Source organism: Arachis stenosperma, chromosome 3 (assembly GCF_014773155.1).
Source record: "Arachis stenosperma cultivar V10309 chromosome 3, arast.V10309.gnm1.PFL2, whole genome shotgun sequence".
Lineage (NCBI taxonomy): Eukaryota > Viridiplantae > Streptophyta > Magnoliopsida > Fabales > Fabaceae > Arachis > Arachis stenosperma.
In genome coordinates this window covers 113,575,078-113,598,000 of record NC_080379.1, presented here as the reverse complement: position 1 = coordinate 113,598,000, position 22,923 = coordinate 113,575,078, and the positions used below count along the sequence as shown (strand labels likewise).

Sequence of the window (22,923 nt, the reverse complement as noted above, 5' to 3'; positions counted from 1 at the left end):
TGGTTTGGTTTGGTGATTTGTTTGTAAGATGATATTGGTTGCTAGTTGGATCTTTAAAATGATATATGATTCAATTATTGATTATATGGCTATATTTTGGTTTGGTTGAATGATGATTGATGAAAAGATATGGAGCTTGTTGAGGATTATTGTTGGCAATTTGGATTGGTGGTAATAGGTTTGAAAAAAATTCGTATGAAAATTTCGAATGAAAAATAAGGTATTTTGTGTTAAAAGCCTAGGATTTGTGAACTATGATTCTTAGTTGAATTTTGGTTGTTGAATTTGAATATTGTATGAGTATAATTGCTTATCTGAGGTAGATTTATTGTGGTAATTGTTATGATGAAGAGGAAGGGTATGTTAAATTGAAAAGAATGCAGGTTTGGACCCGAAAAGGGTGGCAAAGTCCGAGTTTTAGAGGAGATGCTGTCGAAATTTTATAAAAATTAGAGATTTTGTTTATATGATTATTTAAAAAGATTTAGATTCAAAGGTTATATGGTTTGATTTTTAGTTATTAAGAAAATGAGCATATTTTAAGTTTGATTCATTTAGAAAAGAATGAATTATATTTTGAATTGGAACTATTGATGGACGAAATGGGAGGTGTAATAATGAAAGATAAGGATTGAATATGATTGATGTATGATGATGAGTGAGATGCGATTGAGAATGATGTGGATGTTGATGAATTATAATTGAATTATTTATATGGCTTATGAATTTGAATTATCTAAGATACGAGATTCTCTGGATTAAGTGCCGTGGCTTGCCACCACGTGTACCAGGTTGAAAACTCGATACTCTGTTGACCCTACGACGTAAGTGTGACCGGGCACTATATAAATTTCCGGGAATGTTACCCCCATTAAGCAATATTGATTATTTGAGATAAAGCTATGCATAGATTCTTGGGGATGCACGTCGGGGGACAGTCTAAGTACAATTTAGACTTGTCGGGTTGGCTTGATAACCGACATATGCATATTACTTGAACTATTTGCTTGTGCTTTAATTGGGTGTGCGTATATGTACTTGTCATGTTAAATGTGAATTTGTTACCTGCAGTAACTGTAACCTTCTTGTACTTGCCTTTATCTATCTATTTGTCTGTGAAAATTCATGATGGAGTTGGAGGTATGGAGGAATGACAAGATGAGACTTAGATTTAAGGTTAAGTTAAGTTAGGTTTAAATATTCTTAGAAAACCACCTTTTATGGCTTCTGTTTAATACTTTAAGCTCTATAATCCAAGTGTCGGCGTTCTAGGATTGCCTCTGGCATTTCCAGGACCTTATATATTATGTGTGTGGCACCTTTACCATACTGAGAACCTCCGGTTCTCATTCCATACGATGTAGTTGCTTTTCAGATGCAGGTCGAGAGGCATCTTGTTAGGCGTTTGAACTCTTGAAGCAGAGTGGTTACTGGGTAATTTTGCTGTGTAGTGATGTATATATATGTACTTAGTTTTCTCTCCACATAACTTGTTCGTTTTGATCCTCTTAGAGGTTTATGGAGAGGCAGGATTATGTATATGAACTTTTGGGTTTTGGATATGTATGTATATCTGCGTAAATATTCTCCGGCCAGTCTTGACTTCGCGGGATGAGTTAGGAGTTTGTTATTTTGTATCTTTGGCACTCTATTCCTACTTCTGTTATCTCATGTTTAATAAGTTAGGGTTTTCTTAGCATGCAAGTTAACTCGTTCCTTGAGCGTTGCGCTTTTATTTCGCGATTTTAATTTCTTCTATTCTTCAAGACTCCTAGCATATTATAATTCTTCTGTTATTATATAAACTCATTTTATTTTAGAGATCATAATACCACACCACCTCTGTTTTACAACTTAAGCATAAAGCTTAGTATGGTAGGGTGTTACGGTTAGTGGTAGGAGTTGTCAAGCAAGGTTCGATATGGTTGCATGCTCCAAATTGAAGTGCAAGGGTTGGTGTAGAGCTCAATTGAATGGGTCTAGGAAGTTGTTTGGACGCTTCAGTGAGAATTCAAATTGCTTGCGACCCAGTTAGAACAATGATGATCAACAAGAAGACGGGTACAAAAACAAGGTTTGGGACCCCGGAATTCAGTCTAGCAATCAACACTCTTGGGGCCTTATCACTTGCTTTAACTTGCTTGAAGGCTCTTTGCGCCTAATTTGGGATCCCGGAGGCCATTGAAATTATAAACATTGGTGGAGATTCCTGGATGAGTTCAAGTACAAGCCACCATGACAAGGAGCTCACCAAATGTCCAACTTAAGGACAATAACTAAAAGTGCTAGGTGGGAGACAACCCACCATGGTATGATCGTTCCTTTTCATTCTTAGTTTTATTTTGTTTTATTTTTATCAGTGTTAATTCATACATTCTGCATCATCACCTGCATTCTGCATAAAAAAAAGAGAGCACATCCACGCGCAAGCGTCTATGACGCGTACACGGCGTGTGTATATGCGCAAAAATACAAAACAGGCAGAAGGTGGTCACGCGTACGCGTGACCGACGCTTATGCGTCGCCTAATTCTTTGCCATCCCGCGCGTAAGCGCCAATGGCGCGTCCGTGTGCATGTGTAAATCAGCGTAATGAGTGTTTCGAGCAGAAAGCTACACGGGAGTAATGATGGGATCGCGCGTTTCGCACGATCATGGTCGCGCGTAAGCGTACTACACGCTTACGCGTCCTTCACCTCTATGCCCAGCCACGCGTACGCGTGGGCGATGCCTGTGCGTCGACAGCGCCGTGCAACTTACACCCAGCGTGCCGCCTGATTCTGTTTGCTTTTAATTTTCTTTTCTTTTCAAATCCTAATTCTTTCCTTTTCTTATTCTTTCTTCTTCCTTTCTTACTTTCTTCTCCTTTGACGTCTTATCCCTATTTTCTTTCATTTTTTTTCTCATTACATTTACATACTTTCATTCATTGCATTTTAACTTTGTGCATGTTTATATTTTCTTTTCTAAGTTTGTTATTTTTCTGTTGGTGTTAAGTGTTCTTATTTAACTGTTGTATCTTTTCTTGTATTATTTTGGTGCTTAGTGACTTGTTTATATTGTTGGGTGATATTATTTATCGATCAATGCTAATCTTTTATCACACTTGTATTCTATTTGCATTGATATGCACTTATATTGTCTTTCATTACCCAAACTCTCTCCCCATTATTGTAATTTTTTCACTATTCATATGTCATTTGCTTCTACTGTTTTCTCACTTGATGTTGTAGCTACCATGTAGTTGAGATCCTCATTATTTGGCATCCACCCACCCATATTCTATATGTTTTCCTATCTTTGTTTGTGGGTTACTCTTCTTCCTTTCTCTCTTCTTTCAGGATGGCCATCAAGAAAGAAAAAGGAAAAACTTTTAAATGGGGCGAACAACAAGTCCATCTGCACAATCCATTAAAGAAAGAGCAGCAGTTGTAGCTCACAACCCCCATCCACTTACACGTCTCAGCATGCACCGAGGACGGTGCAACCTTTAAGTGTGGGGAGGTTGATATCGGTCTTAGTGGGTTAGTTACTTTCCTGTCTCACCACCAATGTTTAAATTTTTTTTGTTAAATTAGTTGTTGCATTTGCATGTTTGATTGCATGTTTGTTTAATTTTTGGCATATTTTACCAACTACTTGGTTAAAGTAATATTTTCTTTTTTAAGAAACTATTTAAATCATTTCACTAATTTGAATTAAAATTTTTGTTGAACTTGTTTGAAGAAATGTATTATGGAACATAGTTTCGAGCTCAAACACACAAAACCAGTGAGATTTTGAGCCTAATTGATTGGTTGCATCTTATCAACCAATATATTTTGTTTTGGTGTGTGTTGTTCTCTCTAAAATTGTGATCTTTGTCTTCCTTATATATTTCCATTGTTTAATGTATGCATGCACTTATATGATTGAGGCATTTGTTTCACTGAGCTTACATACCCATATGGCCTTAACCTTTTCATTATCCTTTGCAAACCAAAGTTGAGCCTATTTTACCCATTTGTTCTTTACTTTATCTCATCACTAACTCTAAGCGAAAAACAATAATGTCTCTAATTTGAATCCTTGGTTAGGTTAGACTAGTGAGAGTGCTCACAAATTAAGTGTGGGAAAATTGGGTTTGCCAATATTTGGTTTGAGAATTGGGTGTTGTATATTCTTGAGAAAATATGAACAAGAATGTTAAGCACATGTTTATGCATGCAATACCTTAATCATATGCATTGAGAAAGAAAGAAAAAAGAGAAAAAAATTATGAGAAAAAGAAAAGAAAACAAAAAAGCAATAAAAAAGGGACAGAAGGCACCAAGTTAAGTAATAATATCAATGCATATGTAATATACTACATTTGGGATGCATGAATATGGGACAAAGGATAGTTAATGGGTAGTTAGATTTTATATTCTGATAATATGGATTGTCTTAAGTTAGGTGGGAAGTTTAGGTTAATTAAGGATTCAGATTTTAGTCCACTTGACCAAATACAATCCTACCTTGGCCCTAACCTCATTACAACCCTCAAAAGACCTCTTGATTTGTGTATTTGTGCATTAATTTTTTTGTTGATTGTTAGATGAAGAGCAAGTCTTAGAAAGCAAGCTTAGTAGAGAATTGAGATAATCGAACCTTAAACACCTGAGCGATTAGAGTATATACACTTTCGGTGAGGGTTCAATGCTCGATTCTTTGTTCCCAACTTTCATGAGCTATCTTCTTCTTGCAAGTCTATTTGTACTTCATTTTTATGATTTGAATTAGTGAAATCCAGTTCATGTTTACTCTTAAAAGATTTATTTACTTTTAACCAAGTAGGTAAAAATATTTTGCATTTAGTTGCATTCATATAGATAGTTTGCATTTCATAAATTCTACCATTCCTCTTCACTCTCTTATAGTTTCTCTTGAGCTTAGCGTGAGGACATACTAATGTTTAACTGTGGGGAAATTGATAACCCCCATTTTTAGGGTTTATCTTGTGCTTAATTTAGTGGATTTTATCCACTATTCTCACACGTATTCATAGAAATTGCATGAGTTACATTTTCCTTCCCAATTTTGTGCTACGATTGAAAACATGCTTCTTTAGCCCTAAATTTACTAATTTTAATACCCTATTATTACCATTCGATGCCTTGATATGTGTGTTAAATGATTTCAGGGTTTACAGGGTAGGAATGGCTTAGAGGATGGAAAGGAAGCATGCAAAAGTGGAAGGAATACAAGAAATTGAAGAATTTGCTAAGTTGTCAGCCCTGACTTCTTCGTATTCAATCGATCATAACTTGAGTTATAGAGGTCCAAATGAGGCGGTTCCAGTTGCGCTGAGAAGCTAACATCCGGGGGTTCAAAATGATATAAAATTTGTTATAGTTTTCTAGCGTTAAGGGATGCGCACGCGTGCATTACGTGTATGCGTGGATGGTGCGGCAGACAAGCGACGCGTACGCGTGCATGACGCATACGCGTGATGGAGTCACGTGTTGGACGTATCATAAATCGCTGGGGGCGATTTCTGGCCTTTTTTGGCCTAGTTTCAAGCCCGAAAATACTGATTAGAGGCTGCAGAGTGCGGGAATCAAGGAGACACTTCTCATTCACATAATTTTAGGTTTTAGATGTAGTTTTTTAGAGAGAGAGAGGCTCTCTTCTCTCTCTAGGTTTTAGATCTTAGTTTTATTCCTTTTCAAATTCTGAATTCTATCTTATTCCAATTTAGTTTCTCCTCTACTTTTAATTGTTCTAGTATTCTAGTTTATTTATTTTCCTTGTTGATGACTTTATGTTGCCAATTTAGTTTATGAATTCTCATGTTAGATTCAATTTCCATATTAATGCAATTTATATTTTCCATGGTTATTGTTACTCTCTTTAATTGTTAGTCATTGATGCTTGCAATTGGTTGTTTAGGTTTATTTTCCTTGTTAGTTTTCTATACTTTTATTTTGTGCCTACCAAGTGTTTGATAAAATGTTTGGAAGGATGTTAGAGTAGATTTTATGCTCTTGGCTTGGGAATGTAACTTAGAAACTCTTGAGTTACTAATGTCCAAGTAATTGATGATTGGTGCCATTAACTCTAGTTCTCACTAATTGAATTGGTGGAGAACTAGGACTTATGGACTTGGATTGATATAACTCATTTAACTTTTCTTTACTACTAGATAGAGGATGAATTAATGGGATTGATCCTTGCCAATTCTTATGTTGTGATTAGTGATAAGGAGAGAGATCCTTGATCACCAAACCTTACCAAGACCTCTTTATCATTTGACTTTTATTACCATTTACTTTTTCTTGTTCTTTATTTCAAAAACCCCAAAATATACCTTTACATATCCAATTATAAGAACACTTCCCTGCAATTCCTTAAGAGACAACCCGAGGTTTGAATACTCCGGTTATTACTTTTAGGGGTTTGTTACTTGTGACAACCAAACTTTTGTATGAGGGGATTATTGTTGGTCTAGAAACTATACTTGCAACGAGAGTTTATTGTAAAATTCTAGATCACACAAAAATCCGTTCATCAGGCACCCTCCTCATACGTCTTCGGAAAGAGATTGTACCACCCCAAATTAGCAAAGGCTCAATCTAACTTCTTAGCAATATCCATCCTACATCTGACCCTTCTATACCCAGTAAAAGATCTTCCAATGGCATCAAGGTCTGTCAAAGCACAATAATACATGAGTTTAGAATATAATTCAACCCTTTGAGCATGGAAATCACCACCTCTAACATCATTTGGTAGCAAAATCTCATTAAAATTCTCAACAAGAAGCCGATGATAGATCATATTATCCACTATAGATTTGAGTAACGGCCAAGAATCTTTTCTTTTGAGAAGAATTAGGACTGCCATAAATAGCACTAAAACACCATTTGTTGCTACCCCAATTAACTTCAATGCAAACACATTGGTCTTGAACTCTACTAATTGAGCATTGATTAATAGGCAAATTGGAGAGGATTATTAACACACTACCACTATGACCATTGGCTTCAGAATAACGAACAATATGACACCTAAGTTAAAACCAAAAAGAACTAACTCTATCAAAGAAATATGAGTTTTTAACAAAATAAAAAAAAGAAGGATTGAATTTTCTAATAAGCTCTTTGCAATGTATGCGAGCCATTTTATTTGAGACTCCCTTAATATTCTACACTAAAAAATTTAAAGAATTATCCATAACGAAACGTAAAAGTAAAAAAAAAGTTACCAACCATCGATTAAACCATCGACAAAGGATGTTGCTCTATACTGTAGCTATTGCTTGGTTTATTTTGCTGAGCAAGAACAGGTTGACCAGCTTCTAATGACTGTTCAGCTACCGAAAAAGCTTGCAACAAAGGTGGTCTTCTTCTTTTTTGACAAATAAAAGCACTTCAGGTGGAGGAGGTCATTTCTTGTTTGATCACCTTCATGCACTCCAACATTTGAATGCACAAGGCCAGCTTTTAGTTTGATGGTAGATGGGCTAAGTCCAGCATTTCCTCTTGCCATGGGAAAACCTTTTTTAGCCTTGTTGGGAGCTTCTTACCTATTGAAGATGTGCCAACATTGAAGGATTCAACTTTCTCTTTTGATTTTTTATTAACAACTTGGACTCACTCTCCTTCATTCACAGGAACATTAATTGCATTAGAATCATCAACATGCAAATATTAGCCACAGTATCTTTCTTCTCCTGATTTTTTGCTTTCTCATTATTGGTGTTTCCAAATTCAAAACACTTTAATTCTTCCCCAAATCTTCTTCTTTCTCTGGCGTTAAGATCACAGGATGAGGAGGTGCCACTACAAATATTTCACCATCACCCATATTCTATTTATGTCTCGTACAATCTTCATTCACATGACTAACACAATTACAGTTTTCACAAATCAGATCTAAATTCTCATATTCAACATCGAATCTTACTCCATCCACAACGATTTCAATTACCACTAGCAGACCTAAATCAATTTGTACATATGTTCTTGCAAACTTTCCATGTTCTTCTTCTTTGGTAGCAAGATCGATCTTCATTGGCTTCCCAATTGCTGAAGATATCCTATGTATGGCTTTATCCTGATAATACAAGATGTGTAATCTAGCAACTCGTATCCACACCGGTGTGAAATCAAAGGTTTTGTCATTTAGTTGAAAGGACGTTGTCTAAGGCTTGGCTGCAATATAGTAATCACCAATCATCCAAGGGACTCTTGTCAAAACCTTATTCCGATCCTCTACCAAATTACACTTCATAAGGAAATAGCCAAACCCGACATCCATAATATCATAACCTCTTTTCATCCGCTAAATACTCTTCAACCGATGCACTAGAGCAGTATAGCCAAGTACTTTGATGACGATGGACCCTAGATAAGGTTCTGTTAAATTCTTATGGCCTTCTTCCTCAGAGTGATGGTGGGTGGTAAATTATCACCTTGCTTTTCAGTCGCCGCCGCAAGCAAATCTCCATCAAGAGAATCATCAACACCAAAGCTTTGGTTGTGATTCACCAACAACTTTGTCCCTAAAAGACACTTTGAATCCCTAGTCCTTCCGAAACACCAGGTGCAGCCTTCCTCACGCTATCCCCCTTATTGATGTCGTCAGCTTGGCCAGAACCCTCTATGTTTTCCACTCACACCGCTTTGCCCTCCCCCGCTTGCACCACTCCTTGCACCACTCCTCTTGTCACTCATTTCTCTTTCTCTATTAATAAAAAAGATAGTTATTTTTAGGGTTAAGTATTCTTTTCGTCCCTAAAGTCTGAGGCCAAAATCAAAATCGTCCCCGACCTTTTTTGTTATTAAAATCATCCTCAACATTACAAAACGTTATAAAATCGTCCTTTTCTACGTTAATTTTATTTTTTTACTAAATTACCCTTAATAATTAATATAAATAATAAAAATGATATTTAAAAACCCTTCCCCCTCCACCTGTCGCCCCACTCCTCCTTCCTCATAACACCCGCCCCCCCTCCTCCCCCCCAACTCCATCCCCTTCCCCAATCCCCCTTCCTCGTAACACCCCACCCCCCTCCCCCTCCCCCTCCACCTGTCGCCCCACTTCCCCTTTCCTCGTAACACCCCACCCCCTCCCCCTCCACCTGTCGCCCAACTCCCCCTTCCTCATAACACCTGCACCCACCCCCCGCCCTCTCCCCGACTCCATCCCCTTCCCCAATCCCCCTTCCTCGTAACACCCCTCCCCCTGGCATCCCATGCCCTTCCCCAATCCCTTAAAGCTCAGCCTACTTTTTAACATTCTCTAATTTCTTCTTCATGGCTATGTACTTGTGAGAGAACCAAATAAGAATCAAGTGGCTAAGAGTATTATTTGATATGAGAGAATTACCACCATCATCATCATCCCAATGTTATGGGACAAGTTCTGTGGCTAAGTGAGAACCATTTGACGATGTTAGATCTTTCATAGGTTTGGCCAGTTGAAAGTGTTACTGGCTCTTGCATTGGCTCAAGTGAAATTGGACAAATGAACACCGTAAGAACATCGTTAATGCTTGTTATTTCCTCATAGCTCCAATTTTCCAGCAACTATCAATATAGCCTTATTATCTAGACCCAAAAAATATCAAGCTTTGAAGTTTCTTTAGATGATTGATATTGTGCCATGAGGAAGGGGGTATGAGGAAGTGGGGTGCGGAGGAGGGGGTATGAGGAAGGAGATGGAGAGAGAAGAAAGGGAAGAGATAACGACTCTAGGGGGAGAGAAGAGTTTGTTTTATTTTTTTAATATTATTTATATTATTAAGGGTAATTTGGTAAAAAAAATAAAATTAAAGTAGAAAAGGATGATTTTATAATGTTTTATAACGTTGAGAATGGTTTTAATAACAAAAAAAGGTCGGGGACAATTTTAATTTTAGCCTCAGACCTTAGAGAAAAAAAGAATACTTAACCCTTATTTTTATTGATATCTATGTACTTATTTATCTTTTACCCTTTATACCCAAAATGTGTAACGACAATATAAAAACGTAAATGTTTTACACTTTATACATTTCAATAAATAAAGTATTTAAATAATTAAAATAAAAAATTTCTTTAATTTTTATTAGATAAATCTTGCTTTCGAAACTTGATCTATGAGAATCTGTTGAAAAGGAAAAAAAAAACAAAAGAAAAGACGACCACACAAAATATTATTAACAAAAGAAGAAGCTGATTTTTTTAGGGCTGTCAAAATAGGCTATACTCATCGAGCCAGCCCATTTACCTGTTTAAACGGGCAGGCTTTACTTCTGAAATTAATCCAATTAAGATTTCGGGCTAAATGACCTGATCCTGATTAACCCGAAAAAAATGACGGATTAAATGGGCAATCCGTTTAATTTTTTATTTTTTCATAAAAAAACACTGTTGGCCAATAATTTTCTTGGTCTAATCTGAAAATTCAATCCATTAACTAACAAAAATACTGTTTATTTAAGGTTTTTAACCTAAAAGTGATATGTTTTACTAAAATATTTTTCTACAAATAAAATAAAAGGATAAATAGGCCAGCCATTTTATCCATTAGGCTAGCCATAAACAGTGCGGGTTAAAAAATTATGATTCGTAAATAAAGCAGGCACTACAAGAAATTACCAGAATAGCGACCGATTTAGCAACCGATTTTTCTTGAAAATCGGTCACTAAAACCTTGGTCACTAATTTAACAAATGGGAACAACTTCAGTCGCTAACTGTTAGCGACTGATTTTCAACCAATGCTACCAAACGATATTGGTCACTAAATCAGTCGCTAAATGGTTACCACTTTTTTGGTCGCTAAATTGGTTGCTGAGAAAATCGGTCGCTGATGTCTGATATGAAAATCTAATATTGGTCGCTATATCGATCACCGTTACTGATTTCGTAATTATAAATTTTTACTAATTTCACATATACCACTATTAAAACTTGATTTTCATAAATAATTATATTTCAACAAAATATAAAAAAAAAACATAGATCAATTTTTCAAATAAATACAAAAAAATATTCACAATATCTATATCAAAATATAGAAATTTAAAGAGACAAACTTCATAAATATATCAAATTTATGATCTAAAATCCAAATGTACATTGATAGCTTTATGGCCAATGGCTCCAATGAGCACATTATAAACTAGCAAATCAAAGAGGACAAATGTGTGAAGAGTATTACAAGAAAACAAGGGTTTTATCTTTTGAGGATAATTATTAATATTACATGCATCACCAAAGCATTGTGTACATTAATCTAGAAAGCTAGATTTTTTTCATGTTTCAACTTCCTAGGATTTACTTCTTCTAATCGACTAATAAGTGACCTGAAACAACATTAAGAATTAAAGGGCATGAAAAAATAAGTTAATGAACTATGTACTATCTTCATTATTCATTGGAGGCCTGTATCCACATGCCTTTTCTAGCGTGAATCTATTAAATTATAAAATAAAACATGTGATAGATTAAAAGGAAGTGCTAAATTGAGAAAAAATAATTCAATACCTTTTGTTAAAGCAAGTTCTCTGAGTTCTACTCCTGCTCTTTCAGCTTTCTCTCGAGCTCTTCAATTTGAATATGAAGCCGTGAACAAAGATATTAATTGTTCATTAGCACAAAAGTTTACTATTTTACTGTATAAATGTTGATTGATCATTTATTGACAAATGACGACTTCATATTATTTTAAACTCCTGCAACTAATCTTCCAGCTTCTTTTCTACATCTCAAATCCTTTCTTATTGGACAAGATCTTACACTATTCAATTCACATTTATGTTTTCCAAATGACAAAGATATGAGCAATTATTAGGATCAAATGCAGTAATGACCAAAACTTAGTTAATAATATTGAAAGACTAAAAATTCTGCACAAACAGGAGAGATCTAGAAATCTGTATCTCTTGATTCTTAATGACAAATATCTTGTATAAAAAATGTATATATATTAAGAACATAAAAATAGTTGCATTTTCATTAAAATAACTGCCAAATAAATTTAAATAGAAAGCTACTTCTTCAAATGTTATAGCTAGTGATCATTCAATCCATCACAATTTTTAGTTCCCACACCTAGTTTCTAGAATCAATACACAACACAACTGAGAACTATACTCAAATAAGAAACCTAGCAGAAACGAAAGAAAAAGCAAATTACTTAACCAAATCGTAATGTTCATATGAGAAATTGCATAACAAATTGCAAAACCAGAAGTTTAAAACCACCTATTTACAAATAAATTCAACAGCAAATTTAGAGTCATCTACGCATCTAACAAATTTAAAGACAAATTCAGAAGTTCACATTCTAACAAATTAGTCAAAATTAGAATACTTTTAAACATATATATTCTTGCAGCACGGTGATGATTTGCTTAACTTCACATTTATACGTTGGTGTATAATATTATGAGGGAAGACTTCACAAACACAAAGATGAATTATGATTAGAGACAGATATAAGAAAAGAAAAGAGAGATTGCTAAAAAAGTATTCCTTTGGATTCCCTTCTCATGAAATTGCAAAAGATGCAAAATTTACAATGTCTGAACTATATTGATATAATGAAAGTTATAAATAGTAATATCTTTTCTTTTTCTTTCTATTTATTTATCTAGAGATGTCTTAATTCTCTCAATATAACTATCATGATAACAAAATAACAAGATCTAACAAGGGACAAATTATGAAGCCACATACTAATATATACACTAACAATAATTATACCATAGTTGATTTTTTCAGAAGGGTAATAAACCCCTGATGAAGCAAAGAAGCATCTAAGATTCTCAAATTAAAGCTTTCAAAAAGAATAGAATTAAAACCAGAAGAGTCCTGATAAAAAGTTACACTAGGACCATGAAATTGTAAGCATGCCTTCAAGGTTTCTCCTAACAAAACCACAAACAAGAAAGAGCATAGCAAAGAAGCAATAGCCCCAAGGAGCAAGAGAGTAGAATAATATTACAGTTATTATAGGTAGGATTTACCTCCAATGGTTTAATTTGTTCCCAAGGAGTTTAAATTCAGGTCACAATGCTTCAAGCTCATCTATTACAGCTAGTAATCTCTGTTATTAAAAAATGACATGCAAGACACAAAATTACTAAATTAAAACAGAACTAATGTGTGAAGAGAGAATAGAAAGAACAGAGAAGAAGCTTCAAGATTTTACTATGTGCAGAAAGCTAGAAAGAGATCTCAATCTTATATTCTTGCCACTAATTAAACTAACTTCTATATAAATATGGAGCTAAATAACAAAGAGATATATTACAAATTTAAGTTTCATAATAACTCGGTATATTCAAGATTTTTTTGCAGAAGAAAAAAGAACCAGAAAAACTACCGTAAGTCATTTTCGCAGGCTCGTGTGTTCTTCTAGTGAGAAAATCTAATTAGCATATTTGTGTTGGAGAAGATTCCAAAATAGATATGGTGAAAAAGTCCTAACAGAATGGATCAGAATTTGGATTAGGGAATAGAGTACCTGCTTGAACAAATTGAACAAATGGAGGTTTTTGAACAAATTGAACAAATCTATAGTAACTGTAATTTGGCTTATAGTTTATTGATAAGCTTATTTAAATATACCAACAGTCATTAAACTTTTTGACCGAAGGTTCACAAATTAGAATGCAAACCATACAATGCTTGATTTAATTCTAAGATCTAAAACGTTTTTCAGAGGCCAATGTCTTAATTAATAGATTTAAACCCTAAATTTTGAATTCAGTGAGAAGAAATTTATCTAATCGTAAAAATATATGGTTGATGTTTAGACATTAGAGTAGCGAAATCGAAACCATAAAACATTGATGACAAGAATAAAAATCAAATACCTTGTCAGAAGCGTTTTTGTCCATCTCTGCTTTTTTCTTCTCAGCTTGCTGCTTTTGTTTCTCCGACCTCTCTCTCTCTCCCGTTTCTGCACAAAAAAAAAATCATCGGAATCGGGCTTCGAAGAAGGAGAAGGAGAAAGGAAAAGGGAAAGGGAAGGGGAGAGATACCTTGATATAGGTGTTCTCTTTTGGCCTGCTCCTCTTTGCTGAGAATCCTACCTTTGTCGCTGTAGAAGCGATAGAAAGCACCGCGAGATGTTGAGTTCAGAAGACAACGGTGACGACGCCGAGGCTGGAGAAGACGACGATGATGGCTGGGAGTCCAGAAGACGATGGTGACAGCATCGAGAATGGAGAAGACGAAGACTGAGAGGGAGAAATGCAACTCAGTAACTGTTTGAGAAGGTGAGAATGGTGACCGGTGAGAGTGAGTTAGGGTTAGTGAGGGTAAAGTAATTGAGTAAATAAGCAACCCGATTTAGCGACTGATTAGTTATAACATTATTATATGGTGGCCGATCGATTGCTATCTTAATTATTAGGAATTGATTTAGGGACCACGAACTTAGCAATCAAGATTAATCTTTTTCAGTTTATTTATTAGTTGCAAAATCGGTTGCTAAATTAAAAAATAACGATTAATTTTGTGACCAATAATTTCAAGTGTTACTTTTTCATTTTAGTTGTTAATTCGATATTAAATTAAAAAATAACGATAGATTTTAATGACTAATTTTATATTTTTCATATAAAAATTTTATTGATTGCTAAATTAGTCACTATTAATGACCAAATTTTTTTGTCACTAAAATTGGTCACTGATTGTAATTTAGCGACTAATATTTTTTGGTCTCTTCAAATTCCATATCCGTCACTAAATTAATCGTTATTAACAAATATTTTCTGTCATTAAAATTGGTTATTATTTTAAAATTTTTTGTAGTAAAATTTAAACGGGTCCTCCTGTTTAACTTGTGGACTAAAACGGACTAACCTAAAGTAGGTCAGGCTGACCCATTTCATAGTCTTAATTTTTTTTATTTTAATCTAAGGCAGGTAAAACTTTTATTCAATGAATAAAAAAGAAGTTTAGGTTGATGGTGAACCTCACAAGTTGTTTCTCTTTAGTACAAGTTTTGTTTCTATTGTAACGGGAGTTCCCACCTTTACCCACTAGTGCTTTTGATTAATCTAAGACTTCTATTATGTCACATTTAGTTCTGAAATAGTCTCATGCTACTTTGCTACAGCTTCTAAGAATGGTCTCCTCTTCATTGACTTCTGTGTTAATAACGTTACTGGACACTTATCTCTCTCATTATATTGCTGAGACTGCAAAAACTATTCTTCCTTGTTCTGAGGTACGTAGTCTGTACTCAAAAGATTCTCAGAGGTTTCTTATATCATCTTCAATAAAGTCTGGACTTAATTCAAAATTACGAAACTCCTTATTAAGGTCCCTGCAAATTACACAATGACAGTTAATTAGTTCTAATTTAAAAAAATGTCATAATAAAGCGAGAGTCAGAAAGTAAAGTGGCGCCGTGGGAAAACTAATTAAATATATACTTCAAATGTGGAATTGTCATATTCCTCAATAAAGATGGATTTCGAGCCACAAATTGTTGCCACTCGTCTGGATCAATTTTACCATCTCCTTTGAGATCTGCTTCTTGAAAAGCCTATACACATATATATTTGCATGCTATGTTTTATAACATATATATACAGAGCTGTGTGAAAGGTTTAATATGACAATTAGGCGATCTAGCAATAAATCTGAAGTTAGAGGGGGGAAAAGGAAAACGAAAGGGCAGTACAGTACATACCTTATCGATTATGAGCTGAATTATGTCATCAGAAAACACCAATTGGGACTCGCTTAGTAGTGCCACAATCATCTCTCTTACCTTCCACATTCATGATAATCAGTAATAAGTAATAACCAAGATACATGTATACAGATGTGAATGAGCTTGTTTATTATTCGGTGGTTACTTATACCGTTCGCAATATCATCTTCTCAATGAAGATATTTTCACAAAACAGCACCTTATTATTCCCTACCTCGTCGCGTTCAATAAAGCCACTTTGCCGTATATCGTGGAGCCGAAATGCAACTGCATGCCACGTGTATATTCATGAATCTTAGATAGAGAAATTAAAGAGATATATGGAGATGAAGAATAGATTAATTGATGATGTTATTGATATCATTACATACAAGCTGCTTTTTGTGGTTGGGGCGCTGCAGGATGGAACACGCTGAGTCCTCTAACAAACTCTCCAAACTCTATCACCCCATCCTTTCCCGAATCAAATAAATCAAATATCTGCATCCACATATATTGTTATTTCTACATCCTTCTATATAGGAAAGGAGCAAGTTAATTAAAGCTAATAACCGTACCCTATCGGCAAAAAGGTTTCGTTTCTTGCTGTTACCAAATAAGCCAAGTTGAAATTCCTCCTGCATCCCACAAATTCAAGAATTATTAGGTAGTCCATATACATATATATATGGTCAACGTGCATGAGTAGTATATATAGTACTACTCTATAGGTAGCTTAATTATTACTTTGCTGATGAGGCCGTCATCAACTATGGAGCTACTTAATTTCTTGAACAGCTCATACAGTGCTTCAATATCACAAATATCAACTGCAATAACTAACCATGTTAGACTAATAATAGATGTTAATATGTAACGATGATATATAAATATACAGACACACACAAGGCAGGCTCACACATACAGCAGGTTTGGACAGCAAGAACTGCTGCTGGGTCTTCTTCCTGTTTATGATGCCCAATAAGCCTCTGCCGTTGTTTGCTGAAAGAACACCCCATCCAAACTAGGCTTTGATAGATGCTCCTTAATATATTTATATCTATGGTGCCGTCTAAGCTGACTTCAGTATTCATGGCTATATATGGTTATGCTCTGCCATCCAATTATATTAGATCACTTGTTCATTAGTTTGGAGTTAATTGATCTTAATATTTGACCATTATTAAGTGAATTTAATTTTGATGTACTTTTAGTATCAAGTAATTTTATATGTGCATTTAATTCATAACACCACATCATTAACAGTAACTACTATTTTCATTAATTGTGTAAATGGTCATCCAAAAAAATGATGTGATTATATGATTTTATAAAATATTTTATGCTATCAATGTATCAAAATTAAACTCTTATTAAGATGGTGTAAATTTTAAAAAGTGTAAATAAAATCGTTTACCATAATAAATATATATTTTCTTTTTGAATATTTAAACTTTTAAATGCTACTTAATATTTATTATTTATTAATCTCAGGAGTGATACTTTTTTTTAAAAAAGGATTTTAGGGTGATACTTAATTCACAAATAACTAACCCAAAACATTTGAAAATTTAAATTACAAGACCAATTTCAGAAAGTAAATTAAAAGGTAGAATATTATCGTTTTTGAAGACTAATATAACAATGAATTATAGGTTAAATGACATAGTCTTTTTGTACTCATCTAAAAGGTTACGAGTTAGAATTTCTCTGTTTTTGGTTAAAAAAATAAAAAATAGAAAAAATATCATCTTATTCATTTTTATTGTCTTAAATCCTACATGGCCCATCTCCGTTACAAACACCAAGTGCAGTTATTCAAAAAGCAACTTTCAGGTAGGTTTAAATCGACATCAACAAAAAAATACGAACAAAACATGAAAGATTAATGATATTGTTGCATTTGGTAATATGGATTTGGATTCTCTAAAGTTTGAATTTCACTTTAGAGAGTAAAGTGTGATCTTTCACTATTGATTTCATAGGTGGGACTAATAATAAATATGAAAGAGAAACTATTCAAAGGTAGAAGATCACACTTTACTCTCTAAAATGAAATTCAAACTTTAGAGGATCTAATCTAATTACGAACACCGATAGTAAGTAACAAATTCTAGCAATAATTTTACCGATTAGATCTAAAACAATGACCATGTCCCACCACAGAAACATTGAATTCTATCTTACATCACAATAAGTATATATACGTGCATTTAAATTTTTTGTGTTTTATTCATTATCTTGTATCCTCCTGTCACACCAGACTATTGCCTCATTCGATATCAAAAAATTTCTACACTATTTACTAATAAGCGATGCCAACTTGCATTTGAGCAAAACACAACTATTTAGGAGTTTTTTATTTTTTAAAGAAATAAAAATTAACTACAAATTAATAAAAGACATCGTCTAAATAAATAACTTGATAAATTTATACATATATTAATATTTTTTATAATATTTTATTTGTGCCTATATGGTAAAAACTGAAAGTTACCAAAATGGAATTAATTATGAGCAGTGTTTAAAAAATATAGTTAAAATTAATTACAGCTTTATTTATGAATGTTATTTTTAGATTTGAGAGTCAATATTTAGTCGGCCTTAACCATAATTTTCTTAGTCACCAGAATTGTGTTCATGTATCTAGATGTGCATGGAATGGAATAATGGAACAACTCATCTGTCACTCTTGGATTGCAAAGAAGCGAGCTAAGCTTTTGATTTTTTAAATGCTGGCCATAGACGCAATTACTTCTCCAAAATGATGATTTCGTGAGATGAGATGAGATGTGAGTGTGACCTTTATATTATTAATGGATGGTCCAAGAATTATGTTAGGATAAATAAATGTATGTGATGCATGTATGTCTGTGCTTTAAGACATAGTTGCTATAAAGTCATCGTTGCCTAGACGAATACATAAATTTAGAATAATTTAATCAAAATTTGATACAGAGTAAGAAGATACAGAAAAATACAAAGTAATTAATCAGTTATGTTACGCATTCAATTTTTGTTGTAATTAAATATAATTAAGTTGATTTAAATCCAACAAAAACCTATTTTATTAGTGGAGCGCGTCACATTCTAACTACGTGGAACAGTTTTTGCATTTTTCTCTTTCTCATTTTTCTTCTTCTCTTTCTTCTTTGTTTTTCTCATCTTTCTTCTTCTTTTTCTCCTTTTTCTTCGCGTTTTTTCTCCTTCTTTTTCTTCAGATTTCTTCTTCTTCGCGTTCCTTCTTTTTCACCTGTTTCTTTCTCATTGTCGTTCTTTTATTGTTGTTGTTGTTGTGTTTTTTTCTTTTCCTCCTCCTCTTCCTAGTGATTTTGCATCATTATACATTTTTTGTTTAATTTTTTTTTGTTTTTATTCTTATTAATAGAATAAATGAAAAAGTAAAACAAAAAAATGAATAAGAAAAAAAAGAAGAAGATGATAATGATGAAGAAGAAAAAAGAAGAGGAGGAGTTTTGAGTTATCATTAAGTAATTTTGGTACATTCTGGATTTAAATAAGGTGAACTTTTGGTCTGTACTTGTTTTGAATTGAGTTTGTTTGTGTATCGTCATCATTAAGTAATTTTGGTGCATTCTGGATTTGAATTTCGGTGCATTCTAGATTAAAATAAGGTACACTTTTGGTCTGAACTTGTTTTGAACTGAGTTTGTTTGTGTGTCGTCATCATTAAATAATAATGTTGGATTCTGGATTTAAATAAGATGTACTTGTAATCTGAACTTGTTTCAAACTGAGTTTGTTTGTGTGTCGTCATCATTAGTAAATTTCGGTGCATTCTGAATTTGAATTATTTTACACAAGATTGCGAAAACCGAACCGGTCAACAAACCGGTAGAGTGACCGGTTTAGCGGTTCAATGGTCTGACCGTGGTCCAATCGGGATTCAACCGGTTTAGTTAAATATAAAATAAAATTATAAAAAATTAATATATAATTTTCAATATTTAAATTTGATAAATTTTATACAGAAATCACACCGTATAAATTACATTTAACAAAATAAATCTTCAGCCATAACAAATATTCTTTCAAATTTTTTAGACATTTTTATGAAGTACATTATCTCAAAAAAAAAAAAAACTTCCTGTAGTTATTGGCATCAATGTTTAGTCCATGCCAACATTGTTCCAAGCAGGTACTTCATGGCTGCAAAACCACCACAGCTCCAATCTCAGTTGACAACAAAACCATCACAGCTATATTTCAATACAAAAGCATCTCAAACACTGATCCATTCTCTTCTTCAACTTCAACATGCAAACAATATCCTCAGATCCTCAGCAAACAATAGCATCAGCAACAAAATCATGAATAAATAACAAATAAATCAGAAACAACAAATAACAAATAAATCAAAATAAGATCAGAAAATCAAAATAAATGAAAATCATGAATCCAACAAACAAATAAATCAGAAAATCATGAATAGAAAATAAAAAATAACACATAAATCCATTCCAGCGAACAATAAACCAGCAAGCAGAGGAATCAGGGAGTGTTAGAGACTGAGACTTGAGACCTGAGAGGGTTGAAGGCTTGAATCAGAGAAGAAGAAACTTGAGAACTGAGAACTGAGATCTGAGACCTGAGAGGGTTGAAGCAGAGACTAAGAAATGAGACACGACGACGACGAGGAGCAGCGAAGCGGCGCGACCCACGGCGAGGAGCAGCGAAGCGGCGCGACCCACGGCGAGGAACAGCGAAACGGCGCAACTCACGGCGACAAAGCGAGCTCGGACAGAGAGGGCGACAAGTAGAGAAGGGGTCGGCGATGAGTTTAAACTCTGAAATGGGATGGTGGGTGGTGGCTATTCTTTGAATTCGAAGAGAGGAGAGGGTTATGGCCTATGGGTGGGAGCTAGGGTTTTCTGGTGGGTATGAGTGAGAGAGAGAGACAGAAAGGGGTGGGGTGGGGATTCAGGGATTGGGGCCTTTAGAATTCAGGGATTGGGGCCTTTTTGGCCTTTCATTCGTTTTTTTTTTCACCTTCGAAACGACGTCGTTTAGTAGTTTGGTTTTAAAAAAAAACTGCTAAAAATCGAACGGTTCTTCCGGTTCATCGGTTAACCGCCGGTTCAACCAGTTTTTTCATCGGTTTTTTGCCAAGCGGTTTCTGACCTTACCCGGACCGGTTAAGTGATCGGTTCCCGATTTTTCCGGTTGAACTGGCCGGTCCGGTTCGGTTTTCAGAACCATGGTTTTACATATAAAAGGAAGCCAACAATGATGACAATAACAATAATGAAAGAGAAAATGAGAAAAAGGAAAAAGAGAAGAAAAAGCAGTAATATCATCTTCAAATGTGTTAAAAGTCATCCCAATCTTTGAGATAAACGGACACAAAAAAAAACACCAAAAACTTATAAGTATTACACCGAAAATAATTGAATATTACACCAAATTGAGTTTTAAAATACACCGAAACTACCATTAAACGTAACATAAATAGATTCATCGAAAAAATAATTCAAAATTCCAACATTCCATTCAAATTCAAACCTTTAACCATAAATACTGATTTTTACAAAGAAAAACAAAATTATTCAACTCGTAGACAAAACAAATACACCAGCATCAACTACTAATAAACTACATTAACGAGGTTCGAACTAAATTTCATCCACTTGATTCGTTTCAAAATAATAATCTAATTTGCGCTGGTTCAATAGACAGTATGAACTTGCATCATTTATTGTCTTCGAAAACGAAATACCTATCCAAACATGATTTCACAGTTTGATTTTTAAAAAAATTGATCTAAATCTTCAAATCAGATCAAAGAGCATTGATCGTGAACAAAAATAACACAGAGAGCGAAGAGAACATAGAGAAGGAAGAGAACACAGAAAAAGAAATGAACACAGAAAAAGAAGAAAACATAGAGAACAGTGAAAACGTTGAAAAAATTTGAAAAAAAAAAAGAAATCTGCATAAAAAAAGACTGTTATATATAGTCACGCGTGAAGTCAAAAGGTTGTTAAAAATAGTGGCATATGTGAAGCTAAATTAAGTTATAGCAACTTGGTTAAACTTAGTTGGTTAAATAACTTAGATATAGAACTTTATTAATAATTAATAACTATATAACGTCTAAATATAAACATTTTTATTAGTCAACAATTATCCAATAAAAATGTCTATATTTAGAATTTATAAAATGTAATTTTTTTATTTAGAATTTGTATAACAATTTTTTTTTTGTCAAACTACTAGTTATTGATTCATAAGTTTAATTTTGACATACTATATAAATTGTTTATTATAATGATTTAATTATATTTATTTTTAATGATTATTCATGCTATTAATATAAAAAATAATTATTTTTGTCCACATGCAATTATATAATTAGATGCACATAAAAACTGCGTCTTAAAATTTGATCACCGAATTAATTTAGCCTCCAAAATTTTAATTGACCTAATTTGTACCATAAAATTTTGAATCATGATTCAATTTGGTCCTTCCGCTCATTTTTGTCACCAATGAGCTGGCTTAGCAATTTTAATTGATACCTGACACTACATAAACGATGTCGTATATTTGTTGGCACCCAAAATGTATTAAAACGATGCGCGTGACATGAGAAGGGAGTTAATACACTTCATTACTAAAACCTCAATTGACCCTTCTTCTTCTTTCTCCTCTCGTATACGTTGTGACAACGAAAAACTAATGTTGTCGTCGTAGGTAAAATTTGAAGTTTTTCGCACATGTTTCGTTGGCCTATAGTAAAGACAAAGAATTTGAGAACCACCATTTGTTTAAAAACAGGTTAGTAACAAAATCATTACTCTCAACATGCAATGCTCCTCATCATCCTTCCCAACTCACTAAAATAAGCTTTAATTTAAAATATAGCCACAATCTAAGTTTTTATGTTCAAATTTCTAAAGACTAAATTGGTGCTTATAAGATTTTTACCACATCATATAACTATTGATAGTGTCAGGTGTTAATTAAAATTGTCATATCAACTCTTCAATGACAAAAATGAACAGAATGGCTAAATTGAATCACGGCTCAAAATTTTATGGTATAAATTACAACAACAATAACAACAACAACAACAAAGCCTTGTCCCACTAGGTATGATCGGCTACATAGATTAAATGACGCCATTTAGCTTTATCATGTATCATGTCCGCAGAAAGACTATTTACATATAGATCACATTTGACCACCTCATGGAAGATCTTTCTAGGTCTTCCTCTACCTTTCACCCCTTGTCCATC

At 33.8% G+C, this 22,923-nt stretch overlaps 1 protein-coding gene across 9 annotated transcripts; it reads right to left on the bottom strand.

Moving 5' to 3' along the window:
• Positions 1-11,060: 11,060 nt before the first annotated feature.
• Positions 11,061-16,751, bottom strand: LOC130967487 (calcineurin B-like protein 7). 9 transcript variants are annotated; one of them, XM_057892360.1, is made up of 13 exons: positions 16,590-16,751; positions 16,412-16,494; positions 16,243-16,302; positions 16,057-16,165; positions 15,837-15,952; positions 15,662-15,742; positions 15,402-15,514; positions 14,001-15,292; positions 13,833-13,918; positions 13,340-13,439; positions 12,981-13,060; positions 11,497-11,555; positions 11,062-11,315 (listed from the first exon to the last, which is right to left on the bottom strand). In XM_057892360.1, exons 1-8 carry the CDS (start codon positions 16,681-16,683, stop codon positions 15,220-15,222), a joined length of 729 nt encoding a protein of 242 aa, XP_057748343.1. In that variant the 5' UTR covers positions 16,684-16,751; the 3' UTR covers positions 11,062-11,315; positions 11,497-11,555; positions 12,981-13,060; positions 13,340-13,439; positions 13,833-13,918; positions 14,001-15,219. The 9 variants fall into 9 exon arrangements, with proteins under 9 accessions (XP_057748344.1, XP_057748347.1, XP_057748346.1 ...); XM_057892358.1 differs by lacking the exon at positions 13,340-13,439; XM_057892361.1 differs by having other exon boundaries at positions 11,061-13,060; positions 13,340-13,480.
• Between the last annotated feature and the right edge of the window lie 6,172 nt (positions 16,752-22,923).